Here is a 19129-nt window from a genome sequence, read left to right on the forward strand (position 1 = left end):
TGAAGATGGAGACCACAAGTTAGGAGCTTCAGTTAATGTTTTACAAATGAATAAATCTTCTGGGATGATATGAAGTGTAAAATTTATTGATCACGTGGTGGCACAAGCCCATATTTTCAAGTCCTCTGGAGGTGGAGGCAGAAGGTTTGTAAGTGAGAGGTTAGCCTGGACAACACAGCGAGACGCTGCCCTGACACCAACACCACACCCCCCAAAAAGGAAAAAAAAGAAAACAAGTGTTTTTGAATTGAGAGACCAGTGTATCTTGTATTTATAGCATCAGGTAAGGAGGAGCAGTCAGGGCCCTGGCCTTTGTGTTATAGTCCAGACACCAAATAGTACCCTGCACTTCCTTTTCTACTCTCTTCAGGAAATGAGAGACTACAAAGAAGTCTGTGTGTGGCCATGGCGGTTTGTGGACATTAACCAAGACCACCTATTGATCCCATAGACAGAAAATGCCTTACTGAGACTGATTTTTACTGTTTTAAACTTAGTAGATATGACTGATAGTCGAGAGAACCATGAGCCTTAAGCATACTATTTTGAGTATTCACATATTTCGTTTTTGAACATTTGCTATAGATTATTAATAAGGAGTTTTGGTTGTTTGTTTTGTAGTGCCAGGGGTCTTGCGGTGCCTCTCATGCTAGGCAGTCATCCTACTAGTGAATCATACCATTCTTTGTATTTTTTTCTTTAACCACTTTGATGCAATTTATTAATGTTAACATAATTCCATAATGAAGTTTACCCATTTTTGGCAAGTTAAGGGGTATATTAAGGCTGCTTAGGCAAATGTCATTTTATTTTTATTTATTTATTTTTAGACATGGTCTCATTGTAACCCAGGCTGGCCTCAAACTCATAGCAATCCTCCCGCCTCAGCCTCTTAAGTGCTGGGATTATATTCATGTGTCATCATGCCTGGCTCAAATGCTGTTTTAAACCCCAAGCTCCATGTAGTTTTGGAAGTAGGCCACCCCACTTTTTAAAAGACCTCTAGAAATAAGTTTCACCTCAGAATCCTAAGCACTGTGTAAGTATCAGCAATTACTCTTATGCAACAATAATTACCAGCTTAGTGTAGTGATTTGGGACGGAATTCTGGCATGTGGCCAGTCGTGTAAATGTCCCCATCCCTTACTCTGCCCTGCTTTTGATTATGATGCAAATCTTAGGCTATTTAGTTGTCATGGACCCGAACCTCTGCCCTTAAAATTAGGATGAGCCCTTTGAATCCAGAGACTGAGAATCTCTGAGTTGTTTGTTTATAGGAAAGAGTCATTTAAGTGAATGGCCTTTTATTACCTTCATTTTGGCAAACGTGTGGGGGGGGGGCGGAACCCAAGGCCTTCTTCACACTGAGTTAGTTATACCCCTTATCCCTGATTTTATTTTTATTTTGAGACAGAGTCTTGCTGACTCATTGAGTTGCCCAGCCAGCGCTCAAACTTGTGATTCTCCTCTCTCAGCCTCCCAGAATAGAGTGCTGGGATTACAGGTGTGCGCCACCACACCTGTCTACCTAGGTTTCATTTTTTTGCAGGTTTTTTCTTCTGTTTTTTTATTAGTATATAATGATTACGTTCATGGTAGAGAGTTGGTACATATACATAACACCTCTTAATTTTTTTCATCTCCTTTCCCTCCTGTGCCTCCAAAGCAGAATGTTTCTTTTTGTTGTTCCCCTGACTCTGTTTTATCTCATCTTTCTAATATAATCTGTAGGTATGAAGTGTAATAAGTAGCACAAAAATAAAAAGCACTTAAACTAAACAGGAGAAACAGCTTCATAGAAGCTGGTGCTATGGTGAGCAGTCTTCCTACTTTCCTCCAAATTCTATCTTAGTGAAAATACTGAGAGTAAAAGTTCCTATCTATTACACTGGCAGTGGTACACTTGTATTTCACCAAATAGACTGTTTTAACAAAAAAAGTTTCAAATATTAAGCATGGTGAAATAATTCTAATTCAAGCTAGTAGAGTTGTCACTATTCCATTCTTTGGTCTGCTGATATAATGAGACTCATCAAGTCTGTCAGCTTCTTGTATCCCTTCTAGCATCCCTTTGCTACAGTACTTGTGTCACTTCTAGAGAAATTGGAAAAGCTTGTATTTTTCCTTCTGTATAGTCAGTTAGGGTAACTCTAAGATTAGGATGTGAATATTTTTGTGACTGTAACATACACTGCCATATTGCTTTCTAAAATGGTTGCTACCAATCCAGAATGCCATCAGCAGTGTATAAATACATTAGAGCTCTACTAAGGCTATTTTTCCATTTCTGAAAAATTGTTTCTAATCCTTTTAGACATGAGATAGCAGCTAAGTTTTGCTTACTTTGTATTGTGTGTTTCTTTTCCCTATTTAAAATTTTCAGTTAATAATTGTGAAGAAATTTTTAAGCCACAAATCACAACTGATGTTATTTAAAATGAAAATGTATTTTTGCTCTTTATACTTACAGTCAGTCTAGATTATGCTCGTGTCCCGGGGAAATGTACAGCTAAAATATTTAGTGTATAGATATCATGAAAACCAGTAGGAGCAACTCAGAAACTGCTGTTTGGATCCTGTAACTCATATGATACTTTCCTTTTACATTTAAAATGCCAGGGCCAGGGATTTAGCTCAGGAATTTAGCCTGCCTCACAAGCTAAAAGGCCTGAGTTCGATCCCCAGTACAAAAAACAAAACAAAACAAAAAAACTAACCTTAATTTTTTCCTGAATGCGTAGTTTATAAGTAGGCAATCTGTATCTGATCTAATTATGTAGAGCTTTGAACCATTAAGTATCTCCCCTCTTTAAGAATGCAAAACTTCTATTATTGTGAGTATATCAAATGAAAATATAGCTATTTATATGGAATGTTACAGTAATGACAGAATTATTTATCAGCACTCTTTGAATCATCCTTGTTAAAACTCAGACATCCGAGCTAATAAGAAGACCACTGTTATGAACGACCAGTGGAGCTGGGAGAGAGGAATCAGCCATGTATGGACACAACTTTAATATCCCTCCATATCAACACAGAAAAACGTTGGCTAAATATCACATCAGGGAGTATCATCATAGGTTATATGACCAGACAAACCGTGTAATCCTTTAGGCAATAATTTTTATTTCACTATTTTTATTCTTAATAAAATTTAAGTTTTTGGGAATATGATATATATATCATATTGCTGAGCAAAAGAGCTTTGAAGTTAGTAGCTAAAATAATGGGTTTGAATTTTGTTACTGTTATATGATTTATAATATATCTCTAAATATTTGCCACATTTGTTAAAAAAAAAGAAAGAAGTGCCTATATTTTTATGGATGATGTGAAAAGTAGAGTGTTTGGCAAAGTGTTTTGCTTTGTGGATTGTATCATTCTAATACAGCGGATTGCAATGTTTGTTCTTGCCATTCCAGTGTGTTTGGCTCTAAAATGTTACTACATTTGGTGGTGTAGACTTGTATTTAAATTCATCCATCATCAGCTTTATCCATCTCATTCCTTCCTCCTTTCTTCTTCTTGATTTTCCTCATCAGTCTTCCTTGCTTTTTCTTTAACACTTTTCATCTGTAACTTCCTCGTTCTCAATTCCCCTTCCCCTCTAATTTTTTCACCCTGAAAGAATGACAACGCTGATTGTGGAACTGACTGGAAGAGCTCCCTGCAATGGATACCGATCCTCCACTAGCCAGGAATGAAGGTAGATGAATGGTAGGGGGGAAAATATGCTGTATCACAGCAGGTATAGAAGCACTGTCCAGAGGTCAGAGCATTGAGATAAGGGTACAGCATTCCAGTGGAGTTCAGGAACAGGAAGAGCCAAGTGTGGCCGCAAGAACAAGGCGATGGATGTAAAATTTGACCCATTTGTCTAAAGATCAGAGTCAGACTCTTAAGGATGACTTTCTGAACTTAAATCTTCTGCACTGGATGGCCACACACTGCATTAGGATTTTGAATTGGATAAATTGGGGTTTGTATCAAAGGTTTTTTCCAGTCTTTTCATAATCCTCAAGAACAGAAAATGGATATTGGACAAAAATGAGACTTCCATTGTGAGAACAATTTATATTCAAATTGACTTCTAGAACAAGTAAATTCTGATTATAATAGTTGCAAATTTAACACAGGAAATGGAACCAGAATCTCCATTTGTGCCAGGGGAACTGACATAGATAAAGACTGGTTGGAAATGCTGTTTTGGATATAATGAACTGTTTTTCAATTTAAAAAAAAAAATCAATGTTTTCACATAGACACATAAAATCAAAAAAGTCTTTCCAGTATCATCAAACCAAATGTGGGTTTGTTTATAGATTGATGCTGAAGAATGTGTATGAAGGTCATTTATAATTATCTCATTACTGTTCTCCCACCTCAGAAATATATTATTTTCATAGCTGGAAAAAATTGCACAAAAATATAATCAGGTTTTAATGATGATACTAAAAAAGAATGATCATTAATTTCATAGTGTTTATTATTAGCAAAATAGCCTTCATTTTTAGTATTTTATGTAGGTGATTTTAAAAAACCCACACTAATAATTTTATCTGCAAAGTAATATTAAAATGATTGGTTTTATATTTTTGCAAATTTATTTTTTATTATGTTCCTCAAATGTTTGTGCTTGAGATAATATTAAATATTTGGTTTCAGTGATTCATGCTATGAATTCGTAACACTTTCTAGTAAAGTATTGGTATTGCTATGCAAAGTAAACATTTTCATTTTGTGCCAGTATTGCCACAGTTTTCTAAGCAATACTTGAGATGATACTTAGTCAAATGAGTTGTAGGAAGAATGTTCTAGGCTGAATTTTTCAGGTGGGAAAGAACATAGTGAGTTTGAACATCTAAAAGAGAAGGCAAGTATAGTGGAGGGATGAAAGGAAGGGTTAAGTGAGGATGCAATGATAGGCTGGTAACAGATTAGAAGGACCTTTAGGGAACCAGAGAAGGATTTTAAGTGTAGAGGTGGCCAGTCAGATTTACATGTCAGAAGACTCATCAGACTGCTATGTGAATGTGTTAGATAATAGTGAACGAATTATTACACTCGAATAGGATAAGTCAGAGATAGTGGGTTGGGTTAAAAAGTAGATAGATTTAAGAGCTATTCAGGAACTAGCATTCATAGGCTATGGCAGTGGATCTTGCTAGAGCATCAGTTTGAATATGGTAGCAGTAACTGGAATAGGGACTGCAGGGAAAGCTGAATAGGTGAGAAGATGATAGTTTCACTTTTGTGGACACCATGGGACAGAGTTCCATCAGGTAGATGTAGAGAGCTCGGACTTAGAGAAGTCAGGAGTGTATATATAAATTTTGGAACATTGTCAGCATTGAGATGGGTTGACCTTCTGAGAGTGGACAGAAGACAATGTGGTAAAAGGAAAATCAGAAGAGGGTGATGGCATAGACACCAGGAAGTAAGAGTGTTTTTAGAAAAGTCAGTGGTCATCTGTGTTAGAAGTTATAGATAGTTTGCACAAGGTAAGGACCAAATTTGAGAGTAATCATTGATGATACATGCACTGAAAAGCAGCTCTTTCAGAGGTTTCCTAATGGAAGAAAAGAAAAGAAAGATAACTCTTTAGTTCTGGAGAATGATATGGAGTTAAGGGTAAACTGTATAATAAAGAGAAAGGAGACTTCAGTCCAGTGATGGTGATAGTGAGTATGTAGAAGGGGAAGTTAGAACAATCAAGGCATCGGCATTCCTGGAAAGGTACAATGAACAGAGACCAGGTTGTAGTGGAGATTAGGCTTTGTATTACAGGAAGAAAGGAAAAGTCTGGCTGCAGGTAAATTTGTGTGCATGGTGTTGAGTAATGGAGAAGTTTGCTTCTAAACTGGCTTATTTTCTCTGTGATGTAGACAGTGTTGTCATTAACTGAGTTTGAGGAGAAAGTAGGTGGGGAGGTGTTGGAGAATAGAGAATATTTGAAACATTAGCTCTGCAGAAGCAGAGAAAGTGAGGTACCTAGGAAACTCTTGAGAACTAGAATGAGTTGAGTTTATTGATGAATTGATAATTGCCCTGTTTTTTTGTGAATTTCTCCAACAGCACATTAGAATCCCACCTGTCCTTACTGAGATATGTAGGGCATTATTTGAAGTTCTAGTGTTGGGTTTCAAGGGAGACTGAAGTGCAAGGAATGGAATATAATCACTATGATTCTCACTCATCTTTGATGCATCCACTGTTCTGTGCTGCTGTATTAAAATTCCCCCGAGGTTATTGAAGTATGTTAATTGAAGCTCTTTGTTCCTTAGCAAATGGCCCCAGACTGCTGTCTTGTTTTTCTTTAAGTTCTTGTCCGCTTTTTTATACTATTTCTGTCTCCTCCCTTTGTTTTCTTCCTTGTCGTCAGTTGTTCTATCACATTGCTGTCTGCATGCAAGTCTCTATCAGCCCTACACCCTGGACTTTGTCAACATCTGGACTTATTCCACCTCTGAAATAAAGCTGTGGCTTGAAGACCAGAGAACCAAGCTTGTTAGAATTGTGTGCAAAGTAAGAGTAAATAACCTGAGTGTGATTCTCATGTGCTGTGCTTTGAGGATGTACATGAGTGTTTGGACATGAATTTTGTGACATTTATTGGGTTGTTTCTTAGTTGTTCATATGAGATGTTTGTTGCCTGAATTTCCATTGTGTTTTTTCTTATTTTGAATTTCCATGGATTATAATATTCTTAGTCCTCATTTATGATCAGAATTTTTCTAATCATGCTTTAATACTTGCAGAGTATTTTATACGCATTATCTAAAATTTTTAAAGCCATATGATTAGACACATTATGCTATTATTCATTATTATTCTCATGGATTTTCAAATACTTTTATATTTTATATGGAAGTAATATGTACTCTCAAATATTTATGCACTTGTATGCAAATAATGTACCATTTCACAACTTGGTCATTTAACCATGTCACATGTAAATGAAACAAAAAAATGTAAAGAATATATTTTAGAGGTTTGAAAAATAAGTTGGTTTACTTACAATTCTCATATTTTTTGTGTTGTGTTAACTTCCTCATCTGTGAACATCTCATGTACATATCAATAGTTTTGAGTTTTTAAGGAAATATATACTTGGGTGCCCCGTAAATATTAGGTTAACATTTTCTATAAGTTAATTTTGATTTCCACTTTTCTTCTTGTGAGAAGGAAGGTAAACTTCACACCTGTCATTTGGAGACTTTTCTCTACCCCCAAAGGTTATGCAAAGAGTTGGAGCCTTTGGCAGTTGAGTATGTGGAGGAGAAGAGAGTGACTCTTTGGTCACCTGGACAATCTAGTTACCTAACAGAAGCCTACTGTCCCAGCCCACTCATGTCCCGCAGGTTCTCTGGCTTTTGCTGGCTGCCTTTCTGTGCTCATTGCATGGGAACCATTAGGCTGCCTCTCTGAGCCCTCTGAAGGTGTTTCCTCTGGACTCCTCCACCTGATGTGGGCTACCTGGGATCAGAAGGCTGCTCATTCACTCCTTTTCTCTCCAGCCCAGGATCATCATAGTCTGGGGGAAATCCCTTTCTCCTCCAACTCTCTGTATTCAGTAGGTTTAGGATGTTTATTTTAAACAAAAGCTAAAAAACTTTTCCTTAAAGAACACACTGTAGCCTGTTAAAATAGTGGTGCATAGGGATAAAACATAAACTTCTTTTAGAAATCACCATAGAATAATAAGTTATAGACTAGTAAAAATTTACCAAGCCATCTCTGTTCAGTGTTATCTCCTTTGGAAGGAAACCTGTGTAGATTTTGTTTTTATAACTCATTGAGGGCTATTAATGTTTGTTAAACCTGCTTACATTTTATTGATAAGGATAATTTCTGAGTGATGATCTTAAATACTGAGCAGAATCTAACATTTTCAATTGTTAGTAAATTTTCTAATTATCTTTTATCTTATTTTACTTAAGAACACTGGAACTATTTTGGGGCTGATGAGAATCTTGGTCCAGTGGCTGTGAGCATCCGAAGGGAAAAACCAGAAGAAATGAAAGAAAATGCATCTCCATATAACTACCGAATAATTTTTAGAACTAGTGAGGTAAGTTGCAAGTGAGAAAGAATTTAAGCTTAATTGAAGTGGGGCAAAATGGAATAGTAGCAGAGCAGTTGGGTTCAGTGGCACATGGTCAGAAATTTCCATGGGATTGAAAAAGGTACAGGGAACTCCTCTTTCTTCACTCTAGTGGTGATGAAAGTAGATAAGATGATCAGGTCTGGATCTTTTCTTTTACCCTAGCTCTGGAGAGATAAAATAAATGAATGGTGTTTTGCTTCAGAGAAAGATATGCCCGTGAAGTACTACAGCACAGGCAAACTGGAACCCTCAGAATCCCAATTGGGATATATTGTATACCCTACACAAGCTAGCTGCTTAGCCAGCTGGAGGTGCCAAGGCACAAAAAGATGAGAGATGGTCACCTAAGACTTAATTCAGTCTTCCAAGCTATTGTTTAGGATTTTTCTTGAGCCAAGAAGACAGATTTCTTCCATCCTCATTTTGCTATATCTAGGATCTATTTTCTAAGGCCTGGGACACAGAGTACATATTTGAACTAAAGGCTAATTGTGAGTGAATAGGCTCTTGGAACTCTTTAGGACTATAAATAGACATAATAAATGAGCCTTTATTTTAAATGAAGCTCTGGTTAAAAAAGAAAAGGAAAAATAAAATTGCCACATAAGTATTTTTTTTTAATGTGTGTACGTTTGGGACTATGAGATTCTTTTTTGTTTTCTTTCTAAACATCTGTATAATTGTTCTAGTTGTCATTTGATTGCCTCTCAGATCCTAATTCATTTTAGGATTGTTCTTATGCATTAATGCCTAGTAGCCCTTTGAGAGGTCTGGAAAAATAATGGTTTTGAAGCTAAATTTAAATAGGGCATTTAGCTTTATTTCCTCCCTTGAATCAAGGAAAGTTCTATGGATTGACTTCACTCAGTAACTGTGCCTAAGCCTGAACTTAGGGGAAATTAAAAATAGGGTTTTTAAAGGCAAGACCGTAATATCTAATGTGTAGTTTATAGTGGACAGGGGAAAAGAGAGCCAAGGTGCTCTCCTGTACTCTTCCTCCATGTCAGAACTGGTAGTTAAGCAATGTGCATTCTTGGTTGAGCATCTGCCGCAGGGAGAATATCCTGTATTGAGTTAGGATACTGCCCTTACCTAGCCTCCTGTATCCACTGGATCTCTGTGAACCACTCTAATCTTATTTCTGTTTTTTTTTGGCGGGGGGAGTTGTCCTCTCTGTTCTTATCTTTTTCCACTCCCAAGACTGTTCTAAGTCCCATCTTAGTCTTCCTTCACAACACCTGCCCTTTATGTGTTTGTGGGGAGCGGGTGTGTGGTGTCATCAAAATTCCCTGGCTCAGCACCTTTTTCCTGAGATCCTGCTGTAGTTTCCATGGCCTGTCCCTCCTCAGTTAGCCTTGGAGGCACTCCTCGCCCTTTAGCGCTGACTTCTGTCCTGAGCTCTGCTGTGGTCTGGGAATGATTCCTGCCATTTGCTCCTGTTGTTTCCCTTGCCCACAGCTTTCTCTTTGTACCTCACTCCAGGGCTCATCATAGGTTGGGCTTGTTCCTGCTGGCTCATTCAAACGAATTCTGTGCCTTGGATCCTTGTTCTTTGCCTTTGGTTGACAAGATCAAGACAAATATTCAGAAAACCATTGCCACATTTAAGTTCAAATTAATGTTTAGTTCCTGGCAACTCGGATTCCAGTTGTTCCAGCCAGAAACCTTGGTTACTCCATCCATCCATCTATCTGTCTGTCTGTCTGTCTGTCTGTCTGTCTATCTATCTATCTATCTATCTATCTATCTATCGGGACAAAGTATTTCTATATAGCCCAGGATGGCCTCAGACTGTTCATTTAGCTCAGGCTGGTCTCAAGTGCTGGGATTTCAGCTCTGTGCCACCTACCATACCTGGCTCTTTAAGTTAGTTTTGACTCACTCCACTCTTGTCCTCCCTTCTGCCCTCAAGCCTGGTCTGTCAGCCTCCCTTATCAGCTTTGTCCTCAAAGTACTCTGTCTAGAACTCGGCCACTTGTCCTGCTTGGGTTTAGGCCTGGCCTTGCTTTGAGAACTGGCCTGCCTGTGCTCTGAAGCCCTGCATCGTTTGGGCCCAGCACATCTTTTTGAGATGGGATCCAGATCTCCTCATTCCTCTTTAGAATCCTTTAAGTGTTCTCCATATTCTTGTAAGCAAATGCCACTGGCCTTGCTAATCTAGGACCTCACATACATGCCCCCAGCTACCTCTCCAACCTCACCTTCAGTGCCTCTGGCAGCTCAGTCTTTTCCAGAGACACTGGCCTCCCTCCATTTAGGACACCTCTGCCCCAGGACTTCAGCAGCATCTTCCCCATTCATCAGTTGCTTAGCTCCAGTCCTCTCATTTCTTTCAACTCTTTACTCATAAACCACAGAGGCTTTCCCTGACCACTGGATCTTAAAATTTTCCTCCCTCATTTTTCCCTATTTCATATCCACTTCTATGTTTATTTTTTACGAATACTAAACACTGTCTTACACATTTTGATTATTCTTTTTGTTTCCCTTTCTTCCACTAGAATGTAAGCCCCATAAAGGGGGAAACTTCTCTGCTTGTTCCTTGCTCTATGCCTAATAGCTAAAATAGTGCATTCTTAGGGCTAGGGTGCAGCTCAGTAGTAGAGCATTTGCCTTGCATGTACAAGGCTTAGGGTTCCATTCCACGCACACACACACCTGGCCTGCAAAAAAGAAAGAGTAATAAAATGGGCACTTCCCTTCCTTTCTCCTCCCCTCTTCTCTCTACACTTTCTTCTTCCCTCCCTATTCCCCTCCTTTTCTTTTAGTGTTTAATTACTACTAACTTCTATATAATTTTTTCCTTTCCAACAAAATAACCTTTAAATATACAATTTAATTTTTATATCTTTTTGTAAGGCTTTTCTTAGAATTAAATGTCCTTTGATAGAAAAAAATTTTTAATTTTGTTCCTTATCCATATTTCCTGGAATTTATGGAACAATTAATTCATTTCCTTGAAGCAAATTCTCTACATATATAGTGGAATAACATTTAATTTGTATTAGGGGCTTTTCATGTATTAAATACATTGAGGGGATAAAGAAAGATGGCAATCATAGTGACAAGTCACTGGCTTCAGTAAATGGCCTCATGATAACAGAACACAAGCACATTTGTCATTCCAATAGAAGTGTTCCTTGCAAATCATGAACAAAAAAGGCTACCTACATTTTAGACCTGTGGTTTACAAACTTATGGCTTATGTGTATTTTTAACATGGAAGTGCAAGGATTTATGGACACTTATCTCCTTGTTTGTGGAAATTATTAACAAAAATACCAGTACATAGTGCTAGTAGTGGTCTAGATGTAAAAAATGAGTCATTATTTTCTTATCTGGCTTGACTTTCAAGTTAGCTTTTTCTTTCTATGGGGAAGGTGCAGTGATTTGCATTTCTGGTCTTGGCTCCTAAGTTGAAAATTCTCACAGCTTTTATAATCCCCTAACAGGTAGGTGTTACCTCGTAAAAGGAAGAACTCAGTAATTACTGAGCTCTCCAGTTGTTTCCTATGATTTAAAATTAAACCACAGCAAAAACACTTTCAAACAAACTAAAGTAATAGAAAAATAATGGCTTTTATGAATGCTATTAGAAGTCACTTATAAATGAAATACAAAAGAGTCACCAAATGAATGGAAATCAGATATCTCTAGTACCGGCAATTCTTCCTTTGGTTTTCACTTTTCTTGCTGATCCTGTACCATGCCTTTTATCCTGTTACCCCTGAACACATTTTTAGTCTCCTACCTATATTTTCCTCTTCCAGTTACTTCTTGCATTTCATCTTCTTCACCAAGTTCATTTCTGAAAGTATACAGTGTCGTCCCCATCTGAGCACACTAGGAGAGGACCCAGGGGAGCCAGTGTCGTGCCTCTTCCCTTAGTCAACTGTGAGTCCACTGTCTTCCACTCACAGCTTCACCAACACTCTTCTTGTCTTTCTTAGGTCCAGCTATAGCAATTGCTTTGTCCCACTTATACCTCATGTTGACATTTTCTTTGTGTAGAAAGCTGTACAGCTCCTTTCTTTTTTGTTTGTTTTTCTTTGTTTTGTTTTTTTGGTACCCGGGATTGAACTCGGACCTTATGCTTGTGCAGCAGGCAGCAGCACCACTGAGCTAAATCCCCGGCCCTCTACGGCTCTTTTCTACTGCCACTCCTTCTCAGGTCTTTCCTTACCTCCTGAGCCATGATGGTTCCTTCTCTGCCTTTGGATTGTCTTGGGACCTGCTTTTGTTCTACTTTCTTTAGTAAATGTATCTTTCCCAGGTATACTGTGGGGTTCATTTCTTATCTCTCATCCTTGCACATTCTACATGAATCCCTCAATGTGCACTCCCCTGTTAGCTTAAGGAGCCAGAACACCTTAACAACTTCCAGATTTAATGAAAACTCATTCAGTTTGGTAATTTTCCTCATGTCACCAAACAGTAAATTATGATAATAACTTGCCATATGAAAATTTTTAGAAATTAAGACTACTTTAGGCTTCATGTCTGGTTAGCTTTTCTCCAGCAAATCACAGAGAAAGGTCTTTGCTTGAGTTTATTGAAAGATATTTTAAGAAATAAGGGAAAATGTAATTTCTAGCGCTGTTGACTATGCTGCTGTATTCTAATCATTGTCCTAGTATAGCAGCATTTGAGGATATGAACAATTTGTGCCTGTCTGCTCTGTATTGAGAAATTTAAAGCTTTATAATATTTAAATGTATTTATTCTTCCAGTGTTGTGTGGGATAATTTCCTGGTTAGTATGCTTTATTGTGTAGCCATATAGAAATCTTGTTCTTACTTTTTTTTTTACGGGACTGTTACTAGGCACTTAGGTAAATATCCCTAGAAGACTGTCTCATCAGTTCCTTTGAATCTATGTGGGATTTCTTGAAAACATTGACCTTGTTTTTCATATACGGTATCTTAAATCACTTCTCTCACTCTTTCTCCCTCATTGGCTTTTCCAACCACAAGCCACCCTGCAGTTCTGTAAGAAGCTGCAGTCTCACTCAGCCTTTGGTGCACATGACGTGTTCGCAATCCCATGCCCTAAGGAGTCCTCACATTAGTCCCTATCTCTCATTCAGCTCATGACACTGAGAGGGTCTGTCCTGGAAGATGCCGTTCCCTCAACAGCAAAGCACTCAACCGCTAGAGGGCTGCCCCTGAAAGAGGTGCTGGAGCATGTGATCCCTGAGCTCAATGTGCAGTGCTTGCGTTTGGCCTTCAACACTCCCAAAGTCACAGAGCAGCTCATGAAACTGGATGAACAAGGGGTGAGTGTGGCTTGCAGAAAAGCAGTCTTGTTGTTTCTTGCTATGGTTCCAAAATACAGAGAGTGAATTTTTCAAGTATCTGGAAATAAGCCTTAGCAGTGATAATAGTGGTAATAAATATATTACATTGATAATACAGTAATAATGATGTCTAACACTAATGAGCATGTTTACCAGACTCTGTTCTAGGTTCCCAAAACATGTTATTAATCTCCCTACCCTAAGAGAGGTGCTGTTATCCATTTTAGGGGGACAGAGAGACTGTAATAAATCTCATTTCACAGAGCTAATAAGTGGTGGAATCAGGTTTCAATCATCTGCCTCAAAGCCTGTGATGTTAGCCACTATACCACACAATTCTTAAAAGCTTAGATTTTAAAAGTCTATTAGTACCACCAAAGATGCATAGCCAAGATTTTTATGTTTAAAAATTGGGTGCTAATCACTAACAAAATTAAAATACTCCAAGATTTGTTCTCTTTATACTTCTCCCTACATGTGGGGGGTCCTGTGAAAATAGAAATTCAGGGTAGAATAATCTACACAAAGGTTGCAGAAGGGACAGGATGGGGAAATTATGATTTTAAAGACTGAGGAGTGCTATCCACATTCTGCTTGGAGTAATTTGAGCATATGAGCTAGTTTTGTAGATACTGCACTTATATAGCCTTTAACTTCTTTTAGCATTTCAGCCATATTGCACCCTGAGAATGGGTAAAAGTTTTAATATTGCATTTAAAAAGTTCCCTAAGAAAATAAAATTGGTTTAGTTATTGGATGTCATTTTGTGAACACATTTTGGTGATATTTTCTTAATTTCAAAAATTCCAGTCTAAAAACTAATCGGGGCTGGGGATTTAGCTCAGTGGTGCCGCTGCCTGTTTCACAAGTGCGAGGTCCTGAGTTCAATCCCTGGTACCAAAAAAGAAAAAGAAAAAAAAACTAGTAAGAGTTCTACAAAGTCAGCCTCAAAGTTTATTTTTTCTTTTAATTGAGCTGATGAAAATGTAAAGTGAAACAATATTTGGATATAATGTTTTGAATCTAAGTTTTTTCTGCCCATTTTGCTTTTCATAAGGCACAGCTAATGTCTTGTCCATATGTATTTTTAAAGAATGCTTTGAATATCCATACTTACAATATAAATTTGAAGCATTTTGTATGCTTGCAAAACAACTAATGCATAAACTTAGCTCTTTTGGGGGATGATTTCCAGTAAATATGCAGGATGTATATTCTGTAAGAAGTAGGAAAATGTGATTGGGTTAATCTTGATTGATATAGTCATTTAAATAATCGTCTTGTCAAGGAGAAAAAACTCATAGGCATTGATAATATAATCACATACTAAACATTCCAAATTTACATTAGAACAGAATGCTTTACAGAAAGGGAAGGTATTTACTGTGGTTTTTCTCTGGTTTCAAACTTCACATTTTTAAAAGTGGACACTCCAGTTGTAGATATTTTATGGAATTTCTGACACATTTTGTGTTGTTAGTGCTTGCAAAATGTTAGGCTTTGCGTGGTGCTGCTCTGTGATGGACACTCTCTGGGTCCCTCAGTACAGAGAGAGACAAGGATAGTACTACAATGAATTTAACTCAGAGTTAAATTTATTTCATTCACAAAACTGGCCATTACTCTATAATTATGACCTTCCTATTTTTAAAGATACTAAAATAACCCTTCCTTCATAAATTTTTAATGATACTGCATGATAGTTATTTCCTTTAATTAAAAATTAAACTTTGGCAATCAGTGATTTTGTCCAGTTACATTTTGGAAAGATATGTCCTATGTCCTGATAACTAGAATTTTACTGTTAGGCAGAATTTAATCAGATTGTAGAATCTAGAAGTTTGAAGTGCTACATATTTGGACTAAAGGGCACCACTACGCAGCCCGTCTTTTTATCTCCATTCATAGGATTCAAAGCTAGGATTGTATTGGTATATGGCAAATGACATGCAGATTTCAGCACAGAAGTCATTTTTTGTGTGTGACTTATTGACTTAGTTTTGGTGCTGTTAGAAATACAGGTTTTAAAAGACATGCATATAAGTGCTATAGATTACCAATATAAATCATTATAGAGCATTTTATTTTCATTTATCATTTTTAAAAATTTTGAGCCTTGTATATTCTTGTATTTAAAGAGATTCATAGTGTGATAGCAAGAAACTGAACTCATTAAAAGGATCTTTAAAATCTCCCTTCAATTATTTGTACTGCCTCTTTTTTTTTTTTGAGACAGTTTCTTGCCTTGTCGTTCAAGCTGGACTTGAACTTTCAGCAGTCCTCCTGCCTCTGCCTCCTGAATGCTGAGACAACAGGTGTACACCACCATCCCTGGCTTAATGATCTTTAATAGCTTTTCTACTCTTACTAAGTGACTTACATGATCATGATTAGAAGAAGAGACAGTTTGTTTGCTGGATTATGTTATTCTGCCTTCTAAACTTTTGGTGCTGGATATACTCATTTTACTATTATGAAAAGCTATAATGAACAAGAGAAAAATTAAGCATTTATATGTAAAGCATACAAGAAAGCACTGCACAAAGCTCTGTTTTTCATTTTGACTCAGCCATGTTATGTAGGTGGAAATGAAGTAGGTATCAAGTCCTGAAGAAATTCATTTTGGAAATGAAATGCTTGATGGCTTATCCAAACTTTCACATTTTCCTTCCTGATACCTTTCTGGGCCTTTCAGTATTTACTGATGTCCATTTCCATTTCCAGTATTAAAATGAGAATGAGAAGACAAACTTGGCAGTGTGTTTATTCACTTGAGCCGCAGAACATCTAGATTAACTCTGGATTTAGTTTACCCATTATGTTTTTAGGTTCTCATTTATTAGGCCGTTGAGACTATCTTATTACGGTATTGTAAATACTTTGCTGGCATCATCTGACTTAATACTCTAAGCAACCCTGAGCAGCCCATTCTAGTTATCAGCTTACTTTACAGTTGAAGGGATTGAGGAATTCTCAGGCCATTTTTCTTCCCTCCCAATCCTTGGTGATCCCAAATACTAGACAGGAAATTATACAGTACTACCTTTTATTTTTAACACGTGCAAGTTTCCCACTTCTCTTTCATATCTTGTTATTTTGATCTTTTAAAACTATGGTCTGGTCCGGGAATTTGGTTCAGTGGTTCCACCACCTACCTTGCAAGCACAAGGGCTTGAATTTGATCCCCGTACCCCTCCCCCCAAAAAAAATCTATGGTCTGAAAATTTAGAAATTTTGTTATCTATTCAAGTCATCTTTTTAATCATATGGCCAATTCAGTTACTTTTGAATTGGCCATATAAGCTGTTTTTTAATATTCATTTTTAAAATAGTTATATACTCTGTGCAAGAAGAATGAAATGTTATCATGCCAAGCCCCATCTTAACCTTCTGGAGATTGTGGTCCAAAAATTTACAGTGGAGGTCATGTGTATCTGAGAAACACACTCATGACTAGTATGTGCTAAAATGAGAAAAAATTAAACACTGCAGATTTGCATTTGTTGTATTTATATAATACATGTATTTAATGCATAAGTAACGTTCATTATTTTCAGTTACAATCTAAAAATTATTAAATATAAAAATATGTACCAGAGTTTGTAGTAGCTCTCATATATGGTACCCTGTTGAATATCACATACCCTTAGAAAATACATGTTTTTACCAAAGGCATGGCTTAATGTTCCAGCTTAACGTTAGTCATGTACAAACACAGCTACTGCTTGACTTTGAACCTTTACACCTGATAGATGTAACAGTATTTCAAAAAAGAGTTTGTATCTCTCAGGTTAACCAAGACCTCCAGAGGCTTAAAGAATTCACACACGTGTAACAGTACAGTGCTGACACATGCAAGTAGTATTAAATGTTGTTGATAATTGCAGTAACTGTTAGCTGCCCTTTAGCTGCATTATCTCATTCAATCTTTATAAATAGCCTACTAGAGATAGGTGAAGTCAGTAGAGTTTCACTCTTTCCCCAAGATCAATACTATTGATTACCAAATAAATGCTGCCACGTTGCATACCATGCTTTTCAAATAGGCCTACATCAAATGTAATGAGTGGTTTTTGAGTACCACTCATTGAAAACTAAGTACTGTACAGAATAGTCTAGTAAGACATGGTCCTTATCTATGAAGGAGACAAGGTCATAAACTCCTATAATATATGTCAGGGTTAATATAATGAGTACAATAAGAGACCTGTAAAAAAAAAATCAGTGGAGGTGAAATTGAAGGGGTAATGAAGTTGAGTGGTCCAGAGAGACTGAATGAGAAGAGGATTTCTTCAAGCCAGCCAACAAGCAGTAGGATGGGCTAGACTCAGAACAATAAGAACAAAGTGGAGAGGAGTAAAAGCAGTGTGTGCTCATGGAGCAGCAAGCGGTCTGGCTGAGCAGGCATGCACGGCATATATGAGAGTAATAAAAATTGATCATTTTGGCCGGGGATTTAGCTCAGTGGTGCTGCCACCTGCCACTCACGCACAAGTTCCTGAGTTCAATCCCAGGTACCAAAAAAATAAAAGAAAATAAAAAATTGATCACTTTGAGCAATGATGTCAAGTACTATATGAAGTAATTCACAGGAATTACTGTAATTAATCCTCTGAATCCTTTAATGTAGGTACTATTATTCTTCATATTTCACACATGTTTAGCAAGACACAAAGAACTTGATCACGGTTAGGATCTGTGGAGCCTGGTCTTGAGCCTAGGCTCAGACTCCAGAGCCCACATTATTTAATTTTTTTAATTTTAAGAAATTGTACTTTATTCCCCCCATGTACAGAAGCTTTGTCTCCATTCTTTCCTTTGTTTTCCCTTTTTTTCTTGTCTCTTCCTCTCTCCTTCCCTCCTCCCTTGTTCCCCTTCCCATTTGAACACTTTCTTTCTATTTCCTAACATCCATTATACATTTCAGTCTTTATTTCCACATTTTTTACACCAGAGAAAACAATGTAGTATTTAAATATGTGTGTCCGATTTATTTCACCTAAGTGTATGGTCCCAAGATCCATCCATTTATCGATAGATGTCTGAAGCTTATCCTTCTTTATGGTGGAGTAGTCAGAGCCAACATTATTAACCTGTACACTCGCACCTCTCCTCTTTTCTCTCCCCACAAGGGGCAAGAAGCTGAAAAGTGATGGTGGGGATCTTATTGCTGCCGGTGCAATGCCCGATACTAAGCATAATGTGATAAACTCTAAATAGGAGTAGGGCTGGCTTATAAATATTTAAAGTACAACTGCTACTTTGCTGTAGAGAAAGTAGGTAGAACTGTTTCTATTAAGAAATGTCTGGTTTCATAGTTGTAGTTTTGCCTAAATGAACATCTTCATTGTTTTTCTAGATGTTGATTAAAAATTCTTCAAATGGAAACATTTGTTCTCAATTTTAAAAGTTACCTTTTAAGTGATAGTACATAGGGTCATGGGAAAAGTAATCATAATTTAGTATATATCACAAATGGATATAAGGAAATGAATAGTAATGAATAGTACTGATCTTTTAAATAAGGACATAAAGTAAGTTCTCTACTGACTTCACCTATTCATTGCCCGTTGCATTATTTTGAGAGGATAAATGAGTTTGACAAGTTGCTTTGATTTGGGAAGCTAGTTTTGAAAAATGACCCATAGGGGAAACGTTCTTTCTAAAACAAATTTCTGAAATGACACTTTGGCAGAACAATTGTCTTTTTTTTTTTTTTTTTT

General features: G+C 37.1%; 1 protein-coding gene across 10 annotated transcripts in view; it reads left to right on the forward strand.

Moving 5' to 3' along the window:
* Sipa1l1 (signal induced proliferation associated 1 like 1) overlaps positions 1-19129 on the forward strand; it is a 333742-nt gene that overhangs the window by 228758 nt on the left and 85855 nt on the right. For all 10 annotated transcript variants that reach the window (XM_010645389.1, XM_010645392.1, XM_010645396.1 and 7 more), the window contains 2 exons: positions 7944-8074; positions 13197-13385. In XM_010645389.1, coding sequence (XP_010643691.1) covers positions 7944-8074; positions 13197-13385 — 320 coding nt within the window. The remainder of the gene's footprint in view (positions 1-7943; positions 8075-13196; positions 13386-19129) is intronic.

Source organism: Fukomys damarensis, unplaced genomic scaffold (assembly GCF_012274545.1).
Source record: "Fukomys damarensis isolate Sample0158 unplaced genomic scaffold, DMR_v1.0_HiC HiC_scaffold_21, whole genome shotgun sequence".
Classification (NCBI taxonomy): domain Eukaryota; kingdom Metazoa; phylum Chordata; class Mammalia; order Rodentia; family Bathyergidae; genus Fukomys; species Fukomys damarensis.